The following is a 21,101-nucleotide window of genomic DNA, read 5'->3' as shown; positions in this document are numbered from 1 at the left end:
GGAAACCCTTTCCGTTTCCTTCTGCTTTTTCCTGCCAGGATCCTTGCCACAGCTGGAACTGACTTCGACCTGCGAACACTGAGGGCTGTGCGCGTGCTGAGGCCTCTGAAGCTGGTATCGGGGATTCCAAGTGAGTCCAGCTAAGACAGTCAGGCCCAAGCCTACCTGGAACACCAACCTCCTCCCTTCCTTCTCACCACAGCCATGGCCACAGTTAAGTCCCTGACTGTGGCTGTAGGGCCTTGTGACTCTGAGCTTGCCCTGCTCCCCGACCCTTTTGGTGATGGGGATTGAACTCAGAGCCTTGAGCATGGTAAGCACATTCTCTCTTTGCCACTTAGCTAAACACCAAGCCCCTGAGCTTGCCATTTCTGACCCCAGGGAAACAGGCAGGAGGAAGAGAGGAACAGGCATTTTCCAGGCTATTCTCTACAAAATGACAGAGAGGGACCCTGTTACTGTGCTCTGACTTGGCTTCCCTAGATGGAAGCTTTGTTCCTACCCACAAAGAGAGTTATTTTTAGTCCTGCTTCATTTTATGGGGTTGAAGAACAGAAGAAAGCTTGACCAGGGATGGGATAGAATGTGTGGGAAAATATTCAAAGGCTGCGAAGGGCCTCCTGTGTTAGATCAGCCTGACTAGGCCTTGGGGGACTGAGACTGGACATAATATATGCTCCTGGTTTGGGCCATGAAGGAGATAAACATGGGCAGGGTGGCCAGGGGAACTGGTGAGCCAGTGGCCACCCTGGCCTCTATTCCCCAGTCTAGTGGAAGCTTGGCTTTAGGTTTACCTAGGAGCCTGGGTGGGCAGGGACCTAGTTCTGTGTCTTCCTAGGACCACTGCAGAAAGATCTTTGGATAGCTCCCTGTTCTACACTGAATAGGCACGGCCCCTGGCCCATGCTCAGGGCCATGCTGGAAGAGTGAGAGATCATGGGGTTACAGCCTTCTCTGCTTATTTTTCTGGCCTGAATTCAATCACACCCTACAGCCAGTAGAAACACACTTCTCATTTTTGGAGGAGAGTGGATCTTCCCCATTCTCCATAAAGAATCTGGACAATTAAGGACTTCCTTACTGCTTTTGCAGGATGCCCTGTGATTCCTTCCCATGATTCCCTGTACTTTCCTCTAGGATCCCCTGCTGTGCCTTCTAAGAAGTCTCTGCTCTTCCGTCCCAGGAGTCCCTGCTCTTAGCTCCCAGCGTTCTTTGTTCTTCCTTCTTAGGATTTCTGTTCTTCTTCTCAAGATCCCCTGCTCTTTCCTCCCAGGATCCTCTGCTTTTACCTCCCACCTTTCTTTGATTTTTCTTCTGAGGATTCCTGCTCTTCCCTGTCAGTAGCCCCTGCTCTTCCCTCCCAGGATGCCCTGTTCTTAACTCCCAGGATCCCCTGCTCTTCCCTCCCAGGGTCCCCTGCTCTTCCCTCCCAGGGTCCCCTGCTCTTCCCTCCCAGGATCCCCTGTTCTCAACTCCCAGGATCCCCTGCTCTTCCCTCCCAGGGTCCTCTGCTTTACCTCCCACCTTCCTTTGCTTTTCCTTCTGAGGATTCCTGCTCTTCCCTCTCAGGAGACCCTGCTCTTCCCTCCCAGGATGCCCTCTTCTCAACTCCCAGGATCCCCTGCTCTTCCCTCCCAGGGTCCTCTGCTTTACCTCCCACCTTTCTTTGCTTTCCCTTCTGAGGATTCCTGTTCTTTCCTGGATTCTTGGACTTCAAACTCTGACACCTCTTCATTCTGTTACTCTCCCTTTGAGACACTGCTCAGTCCACCTCTCCCTAGGAGGTCACACTCTGCCCCATATGAGTCCTCACTCTCACAGCCTTCCCTATTGTGTCCCCTACTTTGAGGCCATGGCTCTGTTCTTTGACCTCATCAACAGTTACAGCTCCGCTTCTGCCCCAGGTCTCAGCCCTGCCCTCCCTGGATTTTTGCTGCTCTGTTACTGCCTTCTCCCCTGCCCCCACCTTTGCTCTCTGACCTGCGCTGCTCTGATCACAGGTTTGCAGGTGGTGCTCAAGTCCATCATGAAGGCCATGGTTCCACTGCTGCAGATTGGGCTGCTACTCTTCTTTGCCATCCTCATGTTTGCCATCATTGGCCTCGAGTTCTACATGGGAAAATTCCACAAGGCCTGTTTCCCCAACAGCACAGGTGAGGTCTCCTATCATCTCGGCTCAGTTGAGGACGACAGATTTATCCATCCAGGAGACAGGCATCACTGTAGGTGCTAGAGAGAACTGGTAGGTGCCAGATTACTGAGACAGAAGATTACAACCGGTAAACAAATAATAGACACACAAATAAAATAATACAGATTGTAGCCACTTCTGGAAGGAAACAAAAAAATGTATTTGAAATACAGTAATTTAGTGTCAGTTCATTAGAAGGTAGCCAGGGGGAGGCAAAGGCTGAAACAGGATCCAAAGGGAGGATATCTCAATCTTGGAGAGATGGCAGTGGCCAGGGCCAGGCGTTTGGTAGAGGTAGTTGGAATGAGCCATATTCTGGGTACTTGTAGGTAAAGCTATAAAGTTTTCCTGTTGAGTGTAAGAGAAAGAGTTAAGGAAGACAGTAAATTTGAGTCTTGAGCACTCAACACATTAAAGGAGAAAACGCAGGTGATCATCTCTTAGATCCCAAAGAGCATTTACTAGAATTTGAGTTAGTCATGATTTATTTTTTTATCATTTATTTTTTTCTGGTACTGGTATGAAACCCAAGGCCTTGTATATGCTAGGCATGCACTTTGCTGCTGAGCCACATCTCTAGCCCCTAAATTATTCATAACTTAAAAAAAAATTTCATCAAGCTGTAAATGAAAGATACTTTTCTTAAATTCCCTGCAAACATTGAATTTCATTGTGAGACCTTTTCCTTCAAAGTCAGGATCAAAGCAAGGGCGTAGCTGGTCTGCATGGCATTGGCAGTGTGACCAGTGCAGGAGACCAGAAGGAAGCGAGAGTGTCAAGTCAGACAGGAAGAAACCGTCCTAGTTTACAGAGAATGCAGTTGTGTACAGAGACAAATGAGGACTTCCTTATGAAATTTATCTAGATATTTGGAAAGGGAGAAATAAACTTGTGTGGCCAGTTTTGCCTTCTAACCCTGGGAGGACTTGCTTTCCATCCTTGCAGTTCCTCAAATTATCTCCTATGTTGATAGGAGGGATTTTCATATGTTGGTACACATTTTTATAAAATTTTCTTCTACTTTGTTGCTGGAATTTTGGGAGTGAAGAGGCTAAACACTCTATGTCATATTCTGTTAACTGTCTTGTCCCAGATTTTAGCAATTTTTTTTTTTTTTTGATGCTGGGGATTGAACCCAGGGTCTCATGCATGCCAGACAAGTATTCTACCACTGAGCTATGTCCCAACCCTGATGTTTTCTTTACCACCTCTCTAGGTGGTCTTTTGCTGCCTACTACATTGCAGGAAAGTAGAGGGATCCCCACTCTGTAGGGACCAGTGCAGTGGTGACTGGGCCAGGAGGCCTCCAATTTCTCTCTGGGCATATGTTGAACTAACTCTCAGTTATCCTGTGTGCAGGTCCAGGACTGCACAGTGTCTGAGTCTAGCTTTATACTAACCAACCGCCTTGCTGGCTCCATTGTGACAATCAAATCTTCATGTTAGAAGACTTTTGTGGTTTGTCTTTGAGGGAGAGGAGAAATCAGGGTGGTAGTGGTAGGAAGAATTGGAAGGTAGGAGTTTGTTGGTTTTTATTTTAAAATGAATGGGCTTCTGAGCTTGTTTAAATGATGATGGACAGGTTCCCAGGGAGAGGGAGATACTGACCAGAAGTCCTAACAGGGTGGGTCCTGACCTCGGGTGGAAGCAGGGGGCAGGTAGGAGGAGTGGTTAGGCAGTTGATGAAGAGTGTCTGGAGGTACCAGGTTCCTGCTGCCTACAGTGCGCTCTCTAGCACCCAGGAATCCCAGAGGGGTTGGAGAACTTTGTGTTTATGAGCTCAGGATCTGCTTCATTTTCCTCCTCACAGATGCAGATCCTGTGGGTGACTTCCCCTGTGGCAAGGAGGCCCCTGCCCGGCTGTGTGAGGGTGACACCGAGTGCCGGGAGTATTGGCCAGGACCCAACTTTGGTATCACCAACTTTGATAACATCCTGTTTGCCATCTTGACAGTGTTCCAGTGCATCACCATGGAGGGCTGGACTGACATCCTCTACAATGTGAGTTGCATCTTGGCCCTAGGCCTGAGGTGGGCTCGGGAGCTCCTGGGTGGGTCCCTCTTGGGGTCCCATTTGGGGGCACTTCTGACTGAGAGCCTCTGTACCGCCCTGAGAGCCCCTTCCTCCACCCTGGAATAAGTTTCAGGGCCCTTTATCCAGATGGTGTGTCAAAGGCTTCTGCAGTCAGTCTCAACTCAAGCTCTTGACCTAGGTCTTCCTAAGTTGCTCTGTGAAGGTGGGGCTGTGGGCCGGGGTGGTGGGGCAGGGGTGGAGGTCAAAAGATACTGTTGCAGACAAGATGCTGTCGGTGGTGAAGGTGCAGCAGCACAGTAGTCAGTGCTCATGTGAATCTGTGCCACATTAGGCTTGGGAGGTGTCACATGCCTCTTGACTCCTTGTACAGGTGACAGATTAGGTCATAGAGAGACTAATCTAATTCACCCACGCCAGGCCTGCAGGCAGCTGACTGGAAACCACTGTTCACACCACATCTGTGGGGTCTTCTGGGTGGAATTGAGGGCCAGTGAGCTCTAGGGCCTCTTATTGGGTCCAGGCTGGTGAAGATGAGGAGCAGGGGAAGGTTTGAGGTGGCACTGAGCTAAGGCCCAAGGAAACCTCCTTGGTCATGTTGGGATTCTTGGGGTTGAGTCCTGGTGCTGTCTCTTCTTGGTTTTCTCAGTCTCATGAAGCCAGCCCTTCTCAGCAGTTCAGAGCAGTCTAGGTTTGGTGACCACAGTGGAAGTCCAGGACGACCCATCTCACGTCCATCTCCCTCTACCTGTGATTCCTGGTGAACTCTGCTCTTGACTCCTGAGCAAATCTCTTTTATGTGAAGACCCCCTGCTACCTTGCATTCCTCCTGTTGAAGTGCTGTGAGGACAATCAAAGCAGTGCCCTGGGACTTTGGGAGGTGGAGAAGGAAGGTGCCCGTGAGCCAGGACTCTGGGAAGGTTTGGCTGGTAGACTCTTAGTTTGGGGTAGCAGAGGTTGTGTTCTGCTGAGTGCTGTTGGGAATGGGGGTGGGGTGCTACAACATAAGATGTTGTCACCTAGTTACTTGTGCATTTTGAGGGTGGGCCTGAACCACATGCGCCTGGGGCCCTGTGCCTCTTTCTGAAGCGTCTCACAGCACTGTCCATGATTGCTTGTAGACAGGAGGAAAGGAAGAGAGTGGGACCCTCCGTTCTGCCTACCCCACAAGTTTGTGGGTGCCCCAGGATGACCTTGGGCTAATGTTAGGCAGGTTCTTGGTAAGTGCTTGCTGGGCTGATCTGTCGAGCTTGTTGAGCAGGAAGATGGCAGATGAGTTAAGGAAGAGCTGGCCCAGGGCCCACTGAACCAGATTCTTTGTTGAGCAAAGGTCTATCTGATGACAGGCTCTGTGTGGCCGAGGGAATGAGAACAGGGACAAAGGCAGCAATGAGAACCATGGCTGTTCTCTCCCTTTTACCAATTAAGGCGCAATTTCCACAAGGCAGATCCTAACAATAGCTCTGAACTGTCCACATTTCTCTCCCACCCAAAAGGAGGACTGTAACAGGGCTCCAAATCCCTCAGTGTCCATAGGGGCTTCACCAGCAGCCACATGTGACTCAGGCTTCCTGTCTGTGTTTGTGCCTCCCTTAGGGGATAGACAGGAACCAGACCTGGGCAGGAGGCGCTGGCCAGGAAGGGACACAGAGCTTTCATCCAACCCATATTTGATAGGGCCCGCGGGCACTGGGCACTGCATGTACCTTGGCAAGTAGGAGGCGCTAGATGTGTGAGGGTCTAGATAGTGGCAGTGCTCTGAGGGAACAAAGGAGAGTGAGCAGTGGAGATTGATGGGTCAAGGGCCGGGAAAGCAGGCCTGGTGAGGGCTGGAAGTCAGATGCTGGTGCTGCAGGATGTGCTTTGCAAGTTTAGCTGAGGCACAAGGGTGCGGTGGTGGCAGTGAATGGTGAGGCTGCCACTGTGCAGGACCAGAACAGGTGGCAGGACCCGGCTGGGCACTCTCCGCCACACTAACAGAGTTCCGCTCAGCTGGCAGGACCTGGCTGGGCCCTCTCTTCCACACTACCAACAGTGTTCTGATCAGCTGTTGGAGATTGGACAGGGTTTTGGAGAGGATTCATTCATTCATTCATCTCCAAACCAGGGAGAGGGGCTTTGTGGTCTCTTGAGACTTATACTTCTGACATGGCCTGCAGCAGGGGTGGGGGAGAGATGGAGCTGGTGAGGATGAGTGTCTCTCATACTGGCTCTAGTCAGGGGAGAGTGGGCAGCCAGGACAGAGCAATGGGTCTCAACAGCATCTGTTCAGAGTGGGCTACTGAGAAACTGTGGCAGAGGGTAAGGGTTGTCCCTCTGAGGAGAGACTGTTTGCCTGTAGAGTCAAACAGGGCCTTAGAAGAACCTGCAGAAGTGCTTTGTGGGAGAGTCAGAGGGATGAGATTATCTCAGGACAGCTCCACACAGGGAGAGCTTGCCTCTCCCTGCCCCCGCCTTGCCCTGTTTTGGCCGCTTAGGGTCAGTACCCTCAAGCCAGCAGAGGAAGGAGGAACAATGCTGGGCATAGGGAACGTGATGGCCATGCCTTCCTTTCTAAGGAGAGGGACCAGCTGTGGCAGGCAGCTTAGGAAAGCAAAGCAGCTGTTGGCCTGCAGTGTGTCAGACAGTTGATTACCATCTAGCTGGGACGCTTTTCATTGCTGAATCAAGACTCTTTTCGGCTTGAAGTGACTGTAGAACTTTCTATCACCTACGAGTTTGAAAAGTCATGGGAATTACCTGAATTTTCAACAGTGGCATGGGAAGGGTTACCTGCTAGGTTCAAAGACATGACAAGAGGTAAACAGTGTCGGCTAATGATTCTGTACATGTGAGTTAGTGTGTTATTGTACTAGTAATAAGCATGTATGAGGAAAGAAGTGTTCAGCTACTTGGCTGTGGAGGCTATATTGATGTTAAACCAGATAGTGCTTCTCATGCATCAGATGCACTATGTGAGAGGAAGAGAAGGGTCCCTGATGATGTGGCTGGAGCTCCTGGGGAAGGAGGTGTCCTCCACTCAGAAGAGAGAATTGGGAGCAAGGTGTTCCCTGGCTTTGTTTCAGTGGAGGGTGGTGGGAACTGGAGCCGTCTACCGTGTAAAGTTTCCAGTAGCTTCTTCATCTAAGTTGAGGTGATGGGCATGTGAGAGGGTGCTCAGAGGGACTGCAGGTCAAGGGTGTACATGTAAAGTCAGTGACATGTAGATAGTGGTTAAAGTCACCTGAGCAGTGAGAGTAGATGGATAAGAAGAGAAGCCTGAACACTGCTCCTGGGGAGTTCCTGCACTGGGAGGCCAGGGGGAAGGAGGGAGTCAGCAAGAGGCTGGTGTTTCCTCTCGGGCAGGCACGATATGGGAGAGAACTGTGTCTTGGAGAGAGGTTAAAGAGCTCTGAGAAGGTGACTGCTGGGTCAGATGTTGTCCAAAAGTCAAGGAAGATAGAAGAGGAATGTTGACCATTGCACCGGCTGGCACGATGAGGTCCTGGGTGGACTTGACAAGAGCAATCTTGGCGGTGGGGATGAGAACCTGGACCCTGGCATAAAGTGAAGGGAGGTAAGGAAGTGAGGATGCAGTGTAGACCCCCTTTTCCGGGGGCAGAGCAATGGGAGGCAACTGCAGGGAGATACGGCATGGAGAAAACCCGGTTTTCTTCACTCTTTTGCACATGGATATCCACTTTTTCCATTTGCGATACTAGGGATTGAACCCAGAGCCGTTCCACCACTGAGTTACAGTCCCAGTCCTTGTTATTTAAGATAAGGCCTCTCTAAGTTGCTTAGGCCAGGCTGGCCTCCTGCCTCAGCCCCCAAAGAATTGGGCTTACCAGCATCCTCCACTGTGCCTCTCTGGGAACTGGATTTTTTAAAATTAAATTTTGAATTTTGAGACAACTGTAGATTCACGTGAAGTTGTCAGACCTTACAGATGGACCCCATGTGCCTTTTCCCTGCTTTCTCTCAGTGGTAACAACTGGCAGAACTTATTCGACATCATAACCAGGCAATGAGATGCAGCATTCAATGGCACAGATGCCTCTGCCACCCTTGGATGGCTACACCCTACTCAGCTCTGACAACCTCTGGCTTGTTTGCCCTAGCTGCAGTTCTGCCATTTTAAGAATGTCACGTAGATAAAACCACACGTTACTTTCTTGGTATTGGCTATTGTCACTCAAGTAGATTCCCTGGAGGTTACGCAGCTTGTCCTGTTAGTTTTTCCAGAACTGTTTGGTATGGATGTACTGCAGTCTGCTTACTGTTCCCCTATTGAAGGACAAGGGGTGTTTCCATCTAGGGTTATTATGGACACCATTGCTACACATTTGCATACAGGTTTTTCTACACACAGGTTTCCATTTCTTTGGAACAAATGCACAAGAACTTTCTGTGTTGCATAGTAGTTGCATATTTAGGTAAGAAACTAAACCTTCAGGGCTGGGGAATTGGAGCTCAGCAGGAGACCAGACTGCCCAGGATGTGTAAGGCCCTGTGTTTGAGCCCTAGCACTGCAAAAAACAAACAAAAAGAAACTCAAACTTTCCTGAGGACTGTGCCCTTTCACATCCCTCCAGCCGTGTGCGAACAGTCTGGTCTTCTTGCGTCCCTGCCAGAGCTGCTGTGGCACTGTTTTGTTGCCATGGCTCTGACAGGTGTGTGGTGACATGTCATTGTGGCTGTCATCTGTATTTCTTGATGGTTAGTGATGTTGAGCATCTTTTCCTGCTTGTCTGCCACTTGCCCTTTTTTTTGGTGAAATGACTCTCTATGTCTTGTCCGTATGCTGTTTGAAGTCCTCTTTCAGTGGAGTCTTTAGGGTCCCTTGTGTATTCTAGGTGCCAGTGCCTTGTTAGATATATAGTTTGCAGATATTTTCTCCTTATCGGTAGCTTGTCTTTTCTTGCTCTTTCACACAACAGACATTTTAGTTTTGATCAAGTCCAGTTTATCATTTTTCCTTTTGTGGATTGGACTTTTGTGTCTGGTAAGATTTTCTAGTTTTGTTTCCCCTGAAAGTTTTATTGTTTTGTTTTCCATGTATATCTATGGTCCATTTTGAGTTGGATTTTGTACAAAGGGGAAGATTTAGGTGAGGCCCTTGCCTTCCCTCCCTTCTGCCTGGGCATGTGTCCAGTGGCTCCAGCCCCGTTTGACAAGAAGGCTGCATTTCCTCATTTGAACAGCTTTTGCACCTTGCAGAAGTCATCTGAGCATATTTGTGTGGATTTGTTTTAGTTCTGTGTCTGTCCCTTTCTCTTGATTCCTGTTGTTGTCTTGAAGTTTTGAAATAAGGTAAACCGATTCTTCCCCTTTTATTCAGTTTGGGAGAATTAATGTCTTTATTAGGCTGGTTTTCCCAGTCATTAAACAAGGGAGTATCTTTCCATTTATTTAGATTGTCATTGATTTCTTTCATTAGGATTTTGTAGTGTCCAGCATATGAGTCCCCTATACCTGTTTTATTAGGTTAAAGATATTTTTATTGTTAAGCTTAGGAGTTCTTTATGAGATTTGCAGATGTTTCCCCATCCCATTCTGTGTGTTTCACTTTTGTTCTGTTGATAGTGTCTCAAAAGTGTACAAAATTTAAAATTCTTCATGATTTTTTTCTTTTCTTTTCTGTGCATTTCATGTCATACCCAAGAAATAATTACCAAATTCGACATCATGAAGCTTTAAGACTTTAATTTTTTAAAGATTTTACATTTAGGCCTTTGATCCATTTTGAGTTAATTTACTCTTTTGCATGCAGATTTCCAGTTTCTCTACACTGTTGAAAGGACTGTCCATTCCTCTCTGAACGGCCTTAGCATCCTTGTCAGAAATCATTTGACCTTATATTGAAGGGCTTATTTCTGGGCTCTATTCTATTCCATCTGTCTATGGGTTTTGACCTTATATTTTATGATTTTTATTTTCAAAAAGAAAAGTGGGTTATTGCACAGGCTACAACATTAAGCAGCATTATTTGAGTACTACTGTTGAGAGCAGACATGTCGTCATGCTCCAGGCATGATGTCGGCTTCAGGCTGGAGTGGGCTGGGTGCTGGGTGCTCGTCACCAGGCTGCCATGGTACCGTCTAGTCTCACTTTGTGAAAGGGCTTGTAATGAATGGATGCTGAATTTTTTCAAGTGATTTCTCTGTACTGATATGTTCATGTGATTTTTCTCCTTTATTAATATGGTGAAAAATCAATTGATTTTTGAATATTGGACTAGCTTTGCATTCCTGGAATAAATTTTACATTGTCATGGTATATAATTCTTTTCACATATTGTTGTATTCTATTTGCTTATGTTTTTATTAAGAATTCTTGTGTCTATATTCATGAGGGATTTTAGTCTGTGATCTCCTCCTCCTCTTCCTCCTCCTCCTCTTCCTCCTCCTTCGTTTTCTTGTCGGAACTCTCTGTCTGATTTTGGAATCAAAATAATATAAGCATATAAGCTTCATAAAATGAATTGGAAAGTATATTTATTCCTTGTTTTCTGGAAGAGGCTGTCTATTGGAATTCTACTGTGAACTTTCTGGGTGTAGAGATTTCGTTTGGAGTTTATTTATCTGTTTTTATGCCATGCTGGGATCCAGCCCAGGCCCTTGCACATGCTATGAAGTGATCTACCACTGAGCTGCACTCCTGCTGTGGTTTTAATTTTTTTAATAATACTTTTATTAGAATATAATTTGCATACCAGAAATTCACCATTTTAAATTGTGTATTTCAGAGGTTATGTTCAAAAATATATGCAATCATCACTATTACCTAATTTTAAAACATTTTTATCAATCAAAAAAGAAACCCTGCACATTAGCAATCAACCCCCATTACTCCATTCCTTAGGCCCTGGTAATCATTAACTTTTATGTCTCTGTATATTCATCTTTACCAGACATTTCTTTTTCTTTCTTTCTTTCTTTTTTTTTTTTTTTAAATACTTTTTAGTTGTCAATGGACCTTTATTTTATTTATTTATATGTGGTGCTGAGAATCGAACCCAGTGCCTCACACATGCTAGGCAAGTGCTCTACCACTGAGCCATAGTCCCTGCCCAGCCAGACGTTTCTTATTTGTGGAATCAGACAGTAGGTGGCCTTTTGTGTTTTTATGTCCACATTATATCATTACTGTCCAGTATGATTACATTGTGCGTATATACCATGTATTGTTTATATCCCATCATTGATGGACTTTTGGATTGTGTCCTTTTAAAATTATGAATAATGCTGCTAAGAACATTCATATACAAGTTTTTGCATAGGATGTCTTTTTGTTCCTCTTGGGTATGTGCTTAAGAGCTGAATTATATGATATTTTCATGTTTAACATTTAAGGGACCACCAAACCTCCTACAATGGCTGTACCACTTTATACCCCACCAGCTATGAAAAGGTGTCCCTGTTTCTGTGAATCTCACCAGTGCTCGTTTTTGTCTGTCTTAATTCCACTCCTATCGGTGTGCAGTAGTATATAGTTTTGATTTATGATATTCAGCATCTTTTATACCTTCTTTGGGGAAATGTCTATGCCTATCCTTAGTCACTTAAATTGGGTTATTATCTTTTTATTGTTCACTGTAAGATTTCATTGTGCATTTTGGATATTATTCACCTTTCAAATGTATGATTTTAAAATATTTTCTCCTATTTTGAAGTTGTCTTTTTGCTTTCTTGATTGTGTCACTTGGAGTGCAAAAGATTTTTGTTTTGATGAATCTAATTTTTCTGTTTTTTCCCCCCACCATTTGTGTTTTTAGTGCTATATCTAAGAATCTATTGCCTAACCAAGGTTATATATCTATGTTTTATAGAGCCATGACTTTTTTCTATAGGAGTTTTCTAGTTTCTGCTTTTGTATCTGGTTTTGTGGTCCACAGAGGGTTGATTAAAAAAAAATACTTTTTGAGTTGGACACGATGCCTTTATTTTACTTATTTTTATGTGGTGCTGAGGATCCAACCTGGCGCCCCGAGGGTTGATTGTTATGCCTGGTGTGAGGTAGGGCCTAGGTTCATCTCTTGCATGTGGAGACCCACTAGTCCCAGCACCATTGATGGAGAAGACCATTCTTTCCCCATTGAATTGTCCCAGCAGCCTCATTAAAAGTGCCTCATCATGTAAGTCAGGATTTAGTTCTAGATCATTAATTCAATTCCATTGATCTGTGTCTATCCTTTTGGGGAGAATTTTTTTAAAAATATTTTTTAAGTTGTGGGTGGATTTTATTTTATTATTCATCTATTTATTTATTTTTATGTGGTGTTGAGAATTGAACCCAGTGCCTCACATGTGCTAGGCAAGTGTTCTACCACCGAGCCACAGCCCCAGCCCACTTGGGGGGAGTTTTTAAGTTATTATTTCATTTCCCTTCACAATTATAGGACTATTAATTTACATTGAGTAAGTTGTGGTCTTTAGAAATTGGTCCACTTAATTCACATTGTCAAATATATGTATGTAAAGTTGTTTATAGTATTCTTTTATTATCCTTTTGATGTTTGCTGGATTTGCCTCATTACTAATTTTGATAACTTGCATGTTTTTTCTTTTTTCTTAGTATTGCTACAAGTTTGTCAGTTTACTGATTTTCTTCAAAGAATCGCTTCTCATTTCTGTTGATTTTTTTCTCTATTGTTTTTGTTTTCAATTTTGTTGGATTTTACTCTTATTTATTTCCTGCTGCTTGATTCTGGTTTGTGTTGTTTTCTTTTTTAAAAGTTTCTTAAGATGGAAGCTTAGGTTATTAATTTGAGATTTTCCTTCTTTTGTAACATGGATGTGTGATATAAATTTCCCTCTTGGCATTGCTTTTAGCTATGTCCTATAAGTTTGATATATCGTATTCTTTAAAAAATTTTTTTAGTTATACTTGGACACTATATCTTTATTTTGTTTATTTATTTTTTTATGTGGTGCTGAGGATTGAACCCAGGGCCTCACATGTGCGAGGCAAGTGCTCTGCCACTGAGCCCCAGCCCCAACCCCTGGTATATTGTATTCTTATTTTCATGCAGTTCAGTGTATTTTTTAAACTTCCTTGAGACTTCCATCTTTGACCCATGATTTATTTAGAATTGTCTTCTTTATGTTTGAGTTACTTCTTATGCCTCTGTTATTTCTAGTTTGATTCTATTATAGTGGAAGAATACACCGAATTGTAAGAATTTGAATTCTTTTACATTTGTTGAGTTTTGGTATATAGTTCAGAGTGTGGTCCATGTTGGTATTTGCACTTGAAAAGAATGTGTATTCTGCTGCTGTTATGGACTAGGTGTATAAATGTCAATTGAATTCTGTTGGGTGATGGGTTGTTGAGATTTTCTGTGTCCTTGCTGAGTTTCTGTCCAGTTCTTCTATGGATTTTTGAAAAAAAAAAAAAAAAAAGTGAAGAGGTGTCCAACGTTGTGACTTCGTCTGTTTCTCCTTTTAGTTCCTTCGTGTTTGTCTTACATTGCAGCACTTTTGTTGGTTGCATATACATTGAGAATTGCTGTCTTCCTGTGGATTGACTCTTTTTATTTATGTACATTCTGCTGTATTTCTGGTAGTTTTTTGCTTGGAAGTCTACTTTATCTGATATAGCCACTCCACTTTTCTTTCAATGAATATTTGTATGAAATATAGTTTCCCACCAGGCGCGGTGGTGCATGCCTGTAATCCCAGGGGCTCTGGAGGATCACGAGTTCAAAGCCAGCCTCAGCAACTTCGTGAGGCACTTAGCAACTCACCAAGACCCTGTCTCTAAATAAAATATAAAAAAGGGCTGCGGATGTGGTTAAGCACCCTTGGGTTCAATCCTCAATACCCAAAGTACAAACAAACAAAAAAGATCATTTTCCATATTTGGCTTCCAACTTGCCTACATTTTCTATTTGAAGTGAATTTTTTCTAGATAAGTTCATTTTTAAATCCACTGTCTAGTCTTTATCTTTAATTGATATTTTCAGACCATTTACATTTAAGGTGCTTATTTATATGTTACATTTGCCGTTATAGTTTTGTTTACCATTATTCCATCTGGCTTCTTGTTCTTTTTCCCTGTCTTCCTGTGGGTTAGCTGGCTTTTTATTTTGTTCTTTTAGAATCCCATTTTGACCTACCCATGCACGTGTATCTATCTCTTAGTGGTTGCCAGCTGCTCTGAGTCTGTGCTGATGTTATCACGTTACCAGATCAAGTGAGGAGAATAAGTCTTGCCTTCTCTGCGTTTCTTTATCTTCTGTAACACAATTACCTTCAATGTGTCTTCTCTGCATATTTAGAACTGCATGAGATACTAGTATAAGTTTTGCTTCGATTATCAAACATAATTTAGAAAACTTAGAAGGAGAAAGAAAATATATTTATCCATAATTGATTCGATCTATGTGTTTCCTTTCTTTCTAGTGGTCAGTGATTCCTTTTTTAAAGTTTCATTAGCCATTCTTCGAGGGGAGCCCTGCTGGTGAATGACTCTTTTAATCTTCCTCGTCTTTCATCTGAATGTCTTGATTCCCCAGCTCTGTTTTCGAGGTGTGCAGGTGTCTGGGTCAACAGTTCTTTTCTTTCTTTCACTCCTGCTGGCTTCCCTGGCTTCTGATGGTAAATCTTTTTTCTTGGTACCAGGGATGGAACTCCGGGGCACTCGGCCACTGAGCCACATCCCCAGCCCTTTTGGTACTTTATTTAGAGACAAGGTCTCACTGAGTCTTGTTTTTTGCTGAAGCTGGCTTTGAACTCACAATCCTTCCGTCTCAGCCTCCAGAGCTACTGGGATTACAGGCATGCACCGCCTGATGAGAAGTCTTTTGAATTGTTTTCCACTAAAGTAAGGCACAGTAACTTCATGGAGGGAGGTGGGTGAAGATTGGTGAACAGTGAGAGAAATACCCAGTCTGACACACATAGGCATCAGATGTATACCTCAATCTAATGCGGACCTGAGTGTCTAAGTGTCAAGTGTGCATGTGTGTCTGTATATACACACGCCTATGGAGAGAAAACCTTGCTACTTTCAAGATTTTTTCTTTGTTTTTAGTTCTCAGAAGTTTGACTCTTAGGTGTCTTGTGGATTACTTTTTTTTTTTTTTTTTTTTGAGAGAGAGAGAGAATTTTTTAATATTTATTTTTTTTTTAGTTCTCGGCAGACACAACATCTTTGTTTGTATGTGGTGCTGAGGATCGAACCCGGGCCGCACGCATGTCAGGCGAGCACGCTACCACTTGAGCCACATCCCCAGCCCTTGTGGATTACTTTTATGCTATTTGGAGTTTGCTCAGCTTCTTGAATCTGTGGTTTAGTTTCTGTTGCCAAATTTGGAAAGTTTTTACTGATTGTTTCTTGAAGGATTTTCTTAGCTTTGTCCTCTTTCTCCTGCTGCCTGTGATTCTGATACTATGAATATGGATGTTTCTTTTTGTTTTGTTTTTGGTACTAGGGATTGAACCCAGTGGTGCTCTACCACGGAGCTACATCCTCAGCCCTTTTTATTTGAAGACAAGAGTCTCACTAAGTTGCCAAGGCCTACCTGGAACTTGTGATCCTCCTGCCTCAGCCTCCTGAGTAGCTGGGATTCAGGCGTGCGGCAGCATGTCTGACTTGAATGCTGTGGTTCCCCATATTTTCCAGTCTCTGCTGTGGGTGTGTACACCTAGATATACAGTTACAGAGATATATGTTAGATTGATGTATGTATCTGATATATGTTAGGTGAAAGGGGCTTCGTTTGCAGCAGTCTCTCCTCTTGCAAGGAAGACAACTTTGAGGGTGGCCTGCAGGGAGGTTGGTGGCTTTAGTGCCCTTCCAGTCCGTGGATCTGAGCTGCATATAGGTCTGGGCAGAGGTGTCCAGGAACATGAACTGCAGTGTGAGTCGGGATCCTGAATGTCTGATACAGGTTGGAATCCAGGGGTTTTGGTGACCGTCCTGAAGTCAGTGTTCTGGGCTCAGAAGCTGCAAGCTGTAGTCATTCCAGGGGACTGAAGATCCTCTAGGGATAGATTCTGAAAATGCTGCCAGGGCTGACAGATGCCCAAGGGCAGGCGTCCTAACAGTGGCTCCTGGAGATCAGCCCCAGCTGTAGGCCATGTTCAGGCTGGCCTCCTGCCTCTATCCCGCTGGGTGCTCTGGACCTCAGCTTGAGGACTCTCTGAAGGGAGGTGTGAAGGCCCAGGTTGTGCCCACCCTCAGCACCCATCTGCCTCTTGGTTTGCTCCTCACACTAGGCTCACATAGAGAAAGAGGTTCTCAACTGCTCGCAGCAAAGGTTCCTGGGACCCAGAAAGAGAACAACAGCTGTGGAATTAAATTGGATTGAGGGGAGCTCACCCTTTTGTAGGCTGTGCTATAAAAAGCAAAGCTCTGGGGGAGATGGCCTTTCTTTGCCTCAGCTATGCAGATCACGTCTGGGAGCTGGGCTGTGTTGGGCACGTGGTGAGAGCTATCCCTTGTGGGTGCGTGGAGAATTCAGTGTGGAGGCTCCCGTGGCCTCTGGGTTGTGGAGCTGCTGCAGATGGATGTCTGGGTGTGGACTTTAGAGCCCGTGGGGCTCTATTGGGAAGAGATGTCAATGGAGCTACTTAGGGAGACTGAGAATGTCCCATTAGGGAGGTGTCCCAACAGACAGAGGCCAGGATGCAGCCCTTGGGGCATCTGGAGCAGCCTTTAGCTCGCTGGGCCTACTTCGTTCGTCGGCAGTGACTAGCAAGGCTAAGTATCCCTGGTCTTCTGGGGGCCTCAGCCCAGGGGAAGCTCTATAGGGCAGAGGCAGGTCTGATGGGGGGTCCCAATTGACCTCTGACCTGCCTGGACTCCCCTCTTGGACCCTGCCAGGTGTTTGCTTCTGAGGAGACCTATAAGGGGCCAGCACACTTCTGTGGCCAGGGCTGTCTGTCCGTCCTCCCTCATCTCTTCTTCTTTGCTTCCAGACAAATGATGCAGCTGGAAACACCTGGAACTGGCTCTACTTCATCCCCCTCATCATCATCGGCTCCTTCTTCATGCTCAACCTTGTGCTGGGTGTGCTCTCAGGGTAAGAGCCCTGTGGGACTTGTGTGGGTTCCCTGTGTTCTCAGACGGAGGGGAGCAGGAATGGAGTCAGACATGGGCACACACGATCAGGTGGTTCCCAGTGTCCTGGGCACTGGGGCCTTGCCTTATGCCACCATCATGACTTACCCCTTGGCCAACCCTTCACCTTCTTCCCCCTTTTACATCCTCGCGCTCTGCTCTGCCTCTGTTGTGGAGAGGGGCTGCAGCTGCCCCTCACCCGGGTGTGGTCTTGCTGGAGTTTCCAGGCAGCCTCTGTGGCCATAGAGCCCTTCTTTTACCACAAGGGAGAGCAGACATGGCCCTCAAAAGTCTTGGCTCTGCACCCCAACCTTACCCTAGCCTCACCGCCACCTGGCCTTTTGTGCTGAGCTCCTAAGGAAAGCTTGGGAGTTAACTTTATATTACTGTGACCAAAATACCTAACATAAAACCTAAAGGAGAAAAGTTATATTTTGGCTCAGAGTTTCAGAGGTTTCAGCCCATGTTTGACCGATTCCATTGCTTTGGGCCTGAGGTGAGGCAGAAGGGCATGGTGGACGGGTGGGGTGGAGGGAAACTGTTCAGCTCATGGCATCTGGGAGGGAGGAGTGGGGAGGGGCCAGGGACAAGATATGATAATCCCCAAGGGCACACCCCCAGAGACCCATCCTTCAGTTAGGTTCCCCTGGCCTTCAAATAATTAATCCACTGACCAGGTCAGAGTCCTCATGATCTAATCACTTCCCAAAGTCATACTCTGAACTTTGCTGCACTGGGGACCAAGACCTCACACATCAGTTTTGGGGGATACTTGTATCTGAGTCATAACAGACACCCTCTGTCTCTCCCTTCTGTCTACCCTGAAGCCTCCTGCTCAGGCCTAGGCTACTGGGTGGGCTGCAGGCAGAGCCTGGTAGCTTCAGGGGGAGCTGCCATGGTGGCCAGAAAAGAACAGACACAGGGAGGACGGCACTGGCCACAGCCCACATGCTCTGGTGCTGAGTGATCCTTAGCTTCAAACCTGTCATATAAGGGACCGGATTGTCATTGCTGTGTCTTCCCATGCCCTCCTCAGAGACCGGCAGGGCCCACAGCACAGGGGATAGTTCAGAACTCCTAGTCCAGTGGGGAAGCCAGCGGAGGTCTGGGGCTCAGAAAAGGCCTGTGAGGCGGGGGCATCTCAGCCGAGACCCAGAGAGGGACTAGGAGTGAGCCAGGTGAAGGGAGGAGGGTCTTCCAGGCAGAGTTTGTCCGCCGCAGGCTCAGCAGTGTGGACAGTGTGGCACTTGTGTGCTGCGGGGATTCTGGGGGATGGAGCCAGGATTGTGGTGGGGAGAAGGCTGGCAGTCACCAGGATGTGGAGAGCCTTGGCCCCTGCTGAGGACACTGCACATGGGAAGATTGACCAGAGAACATGTGGGTTCCCAGCAGCCGGGGGAGCGGCCCTCTCTTGGGCTGAAGGGAGCTACCTGGAGGTTTCCAGCAGCCTTCACCTCCTGGTCTAGCCCTTTATCTCTGGGGCTGCTCCCCTGGGAGGCCTGGGGTCTTTGCACTGACTGCTGTTTGCCTCCCTGGCCCTGCTGGATGCAGGGAGTTCGCCAAGGAGCGAGAGCGGGTGGAGAACCGCCGTGCCTTCCTGAAGCTCCGCCGGCAGCAGCAGATCGAGCGGGAGCTCAATGGGTACCTGGAGTGGATCTTCAAGGCTGGTGAGAGTCTGTGGGGGCTGGGTGCTGCACTGCCCATCTGCCCTCGGTTTCTCTGTGTCCCCAGTTTGCTCTGCTCCCAGTGGCTGTCCCTGGCTACGGCGTAGAGCTCAGTGCAGGCAAGCTGAGATGGCTGGAAGGAGCTGGGACTAGAGGAGGCCTCTCTCTGCAGCTCACCCAGGCTCCCGGCACCAGGCAGCCACATGGCACTGACTACACTGGGCTTTTCAGTAGATGACTTTGGCATGTCATGTTAGACCTGAGTGCCCTGCCCTTGACCTCAGCTCCTCCCAAGCCTGGCTCTGGGCTTGGAAACCCTGGACTTTCCAATTCTCCTCCTGGCCCAGCCAGTGCTCTCCTTCCTGTGGGCACTGTCCGTGCCACTTGAGGGTTCACAAATGCTTCCCCAGTGATGAACTCACAGGTGGGCAGAATGTAGATGGGGACATGGGAGGGACTCAAGGCAGCTGGCCTCTCTGCATGGAACCCTGTCTAGGTCTTAGAAGCAGGGACCTAGCCATAGGCTTGCTGGCTGCTGAAAGCATAGAAGTAGAGCAGAGGAGAGGGTACTGGGTGACTTCCAGAAAGGAGTGTGCCCTTGTCCAGGGTGTTCCTGGGGACAGGCAGGGCAGGCTCTGACTGGAGGCTGTGTCCCTTCACAGAGGAAGTCATGCTGGCAGAGGAGGACAAGAATGCAGAGGAGAAGTCCCCTTTGGATGGTAGGTCATTTGATGGCACTCCATCAATGTAGTGGGGGCTCGCGGGTTGAGTGGGCAGTGGCGCGTGTGCACCTGTAATTGTTTCCACCCACAGTCTGCTGTGCCAGGCACCTGCAGGTTAGCCATGGTCACAAGCCATGGGGCCCTGGGGTCTGAGCCTGGGCTTCCCGATGTGCACACCACATTGCTGTGGAAGGCGGGGCTGGACAGGGCTGCTTCTGGAAGCTTTACACCCGCAGGCCTAGGGACTTGGAGCACTGCTGCTTCCAAAGGCTATGGAAAGACACCTGGGGCCAGAGTGGGGGGCTGGTGAAGGCAAGCATTGTACAGTTGCCAACGCTGCCCACACCTAAGGCTCTGAGCAGGTCCACACTGGCCCCTTAGCAGCCCTAGCCTTGTCACAGATGAATGTTCCTGTGTCTCCCTGGTCGCCAGGCCCCCTACTGACTTCATTTTGGAGGGAAAAGAAAGCAGACCCAACCTCAGAATTTCTTGTCCCTCCTGCCCAAGGACTGGGCCCATGGGCACCAGGAATCATCCTTAGCTCCAGCTGAGACAGAAGCTGAGGAAAGTGGCCAGTCCAGGGGGAGGATAACTCCCAGCTCAGTGGACGGACACCCCAGTTCTGAGGTGGGTTGCCTGAGGCTGCAGCTCATGCCATCGCCGCGCCCTGTGTTTACAGCCGTGTTGAAGAGAGCCGCCACCAAGAAGAGCCGCCACGACCTGATCCACGCTGAGGAGGGGGAGGACCGGCTTGCAGACCTCTGTGCCGTGGGTGAGTCTGTCCTCTGGCTGCCAGGGGCTGTGGCTGGACCTGCTGCTGCTGGGCTTCCTTCCTGCCCACAAGCACATGCTGCAGGTGTGCTGCTCTTGGCTCTGCCGCCCTGTGGATAGAGTCCAAGGGCCACCAACAGTGAAGGGACAGTTTCCACTGAGGTCTCTCCTCTGTACACACACTCAACCCCTCAGAGGACACACACGCACACACTTCCTCAGAGGACACACACTCTCTCTCTCTCTCTCTCTCAGAAGACACATGGGCACACACATTCTTTCTCAGAGGTCATATGGGCACACATACTCTCTCAGAGGACACAGACGCACACACACTGTCCCTCAGAGGACACGCACACACACACACACACACACACTGTCCCTCAGAGGACACGCACGCACACACACTGTCCCTCAGAGGACACGCACGCACATACACTCCCCCTCAGAGGACACGCATGCACACACACTCTCCCTCAGAGGCACACACGTACACACACTCTCCCTCAGAGGCACACACGCACACACACTCTCCCTCAGAGGACACACACGCACACACTCTCCCTCAGAGGACACACACGCACACACACTCCCCCTCAGAGGACACACACGCAAAACCCTCTCCCTCAGGGGACACGCATGCACACACACTCTCAGAGGACACACACACACACA

At 47.5% G+C, this 21,101-nt stretch overlaps 1 protein-coding gene across 1 annotated transcript in view; it reads left to right on the top strand.

The window, feature by feature from the left end:
• Cacna1b (calcium voltage-gated channel subunit alpha1 B) overlaps positions 1–21,101 on the top strand; it is a 185,825-nt gene that overhangs the window by 39,117 nt on the left and 125,607 nt on the right. The window contains 7 exon segments of the mRNA XM_048813414.1: positions 39–130; positions 2,001–2,153; positions 4,002–4,192; positions 17,128–17,231; positions 18,821–18,936; positions 19,596–19,652; positions 20,335–20,427. Coding sequence (XP_048669371.1) covers positions 39–130; positions 2,001–2,153; positions 4,002–4,192; positions 17,128–17,231; positions 18,821–18,936; positions 19,596–19,652; positions 20,335–20,427 — 806 coding nt within the window.

This window comes from Marmota marmota, unplaced genomic scaffold (genome assembly GCF_001458135.2).
Source record: "Marmota marmota marmota unplaced genomic scaffold, marMar, whole genome shotgun sequence".
Classification (NCBI taxonomy): domain Eukaryota; kingdom Metazoa; phylum Chordata; class Mammalia; order Rodentia; family Sciuridae; genus Marmota; species Marmota marmota.
Note: the sequence above shows the minus strand (reverse complement) of the source record. Positions and strands in the feature narration are given on the sequence as shown.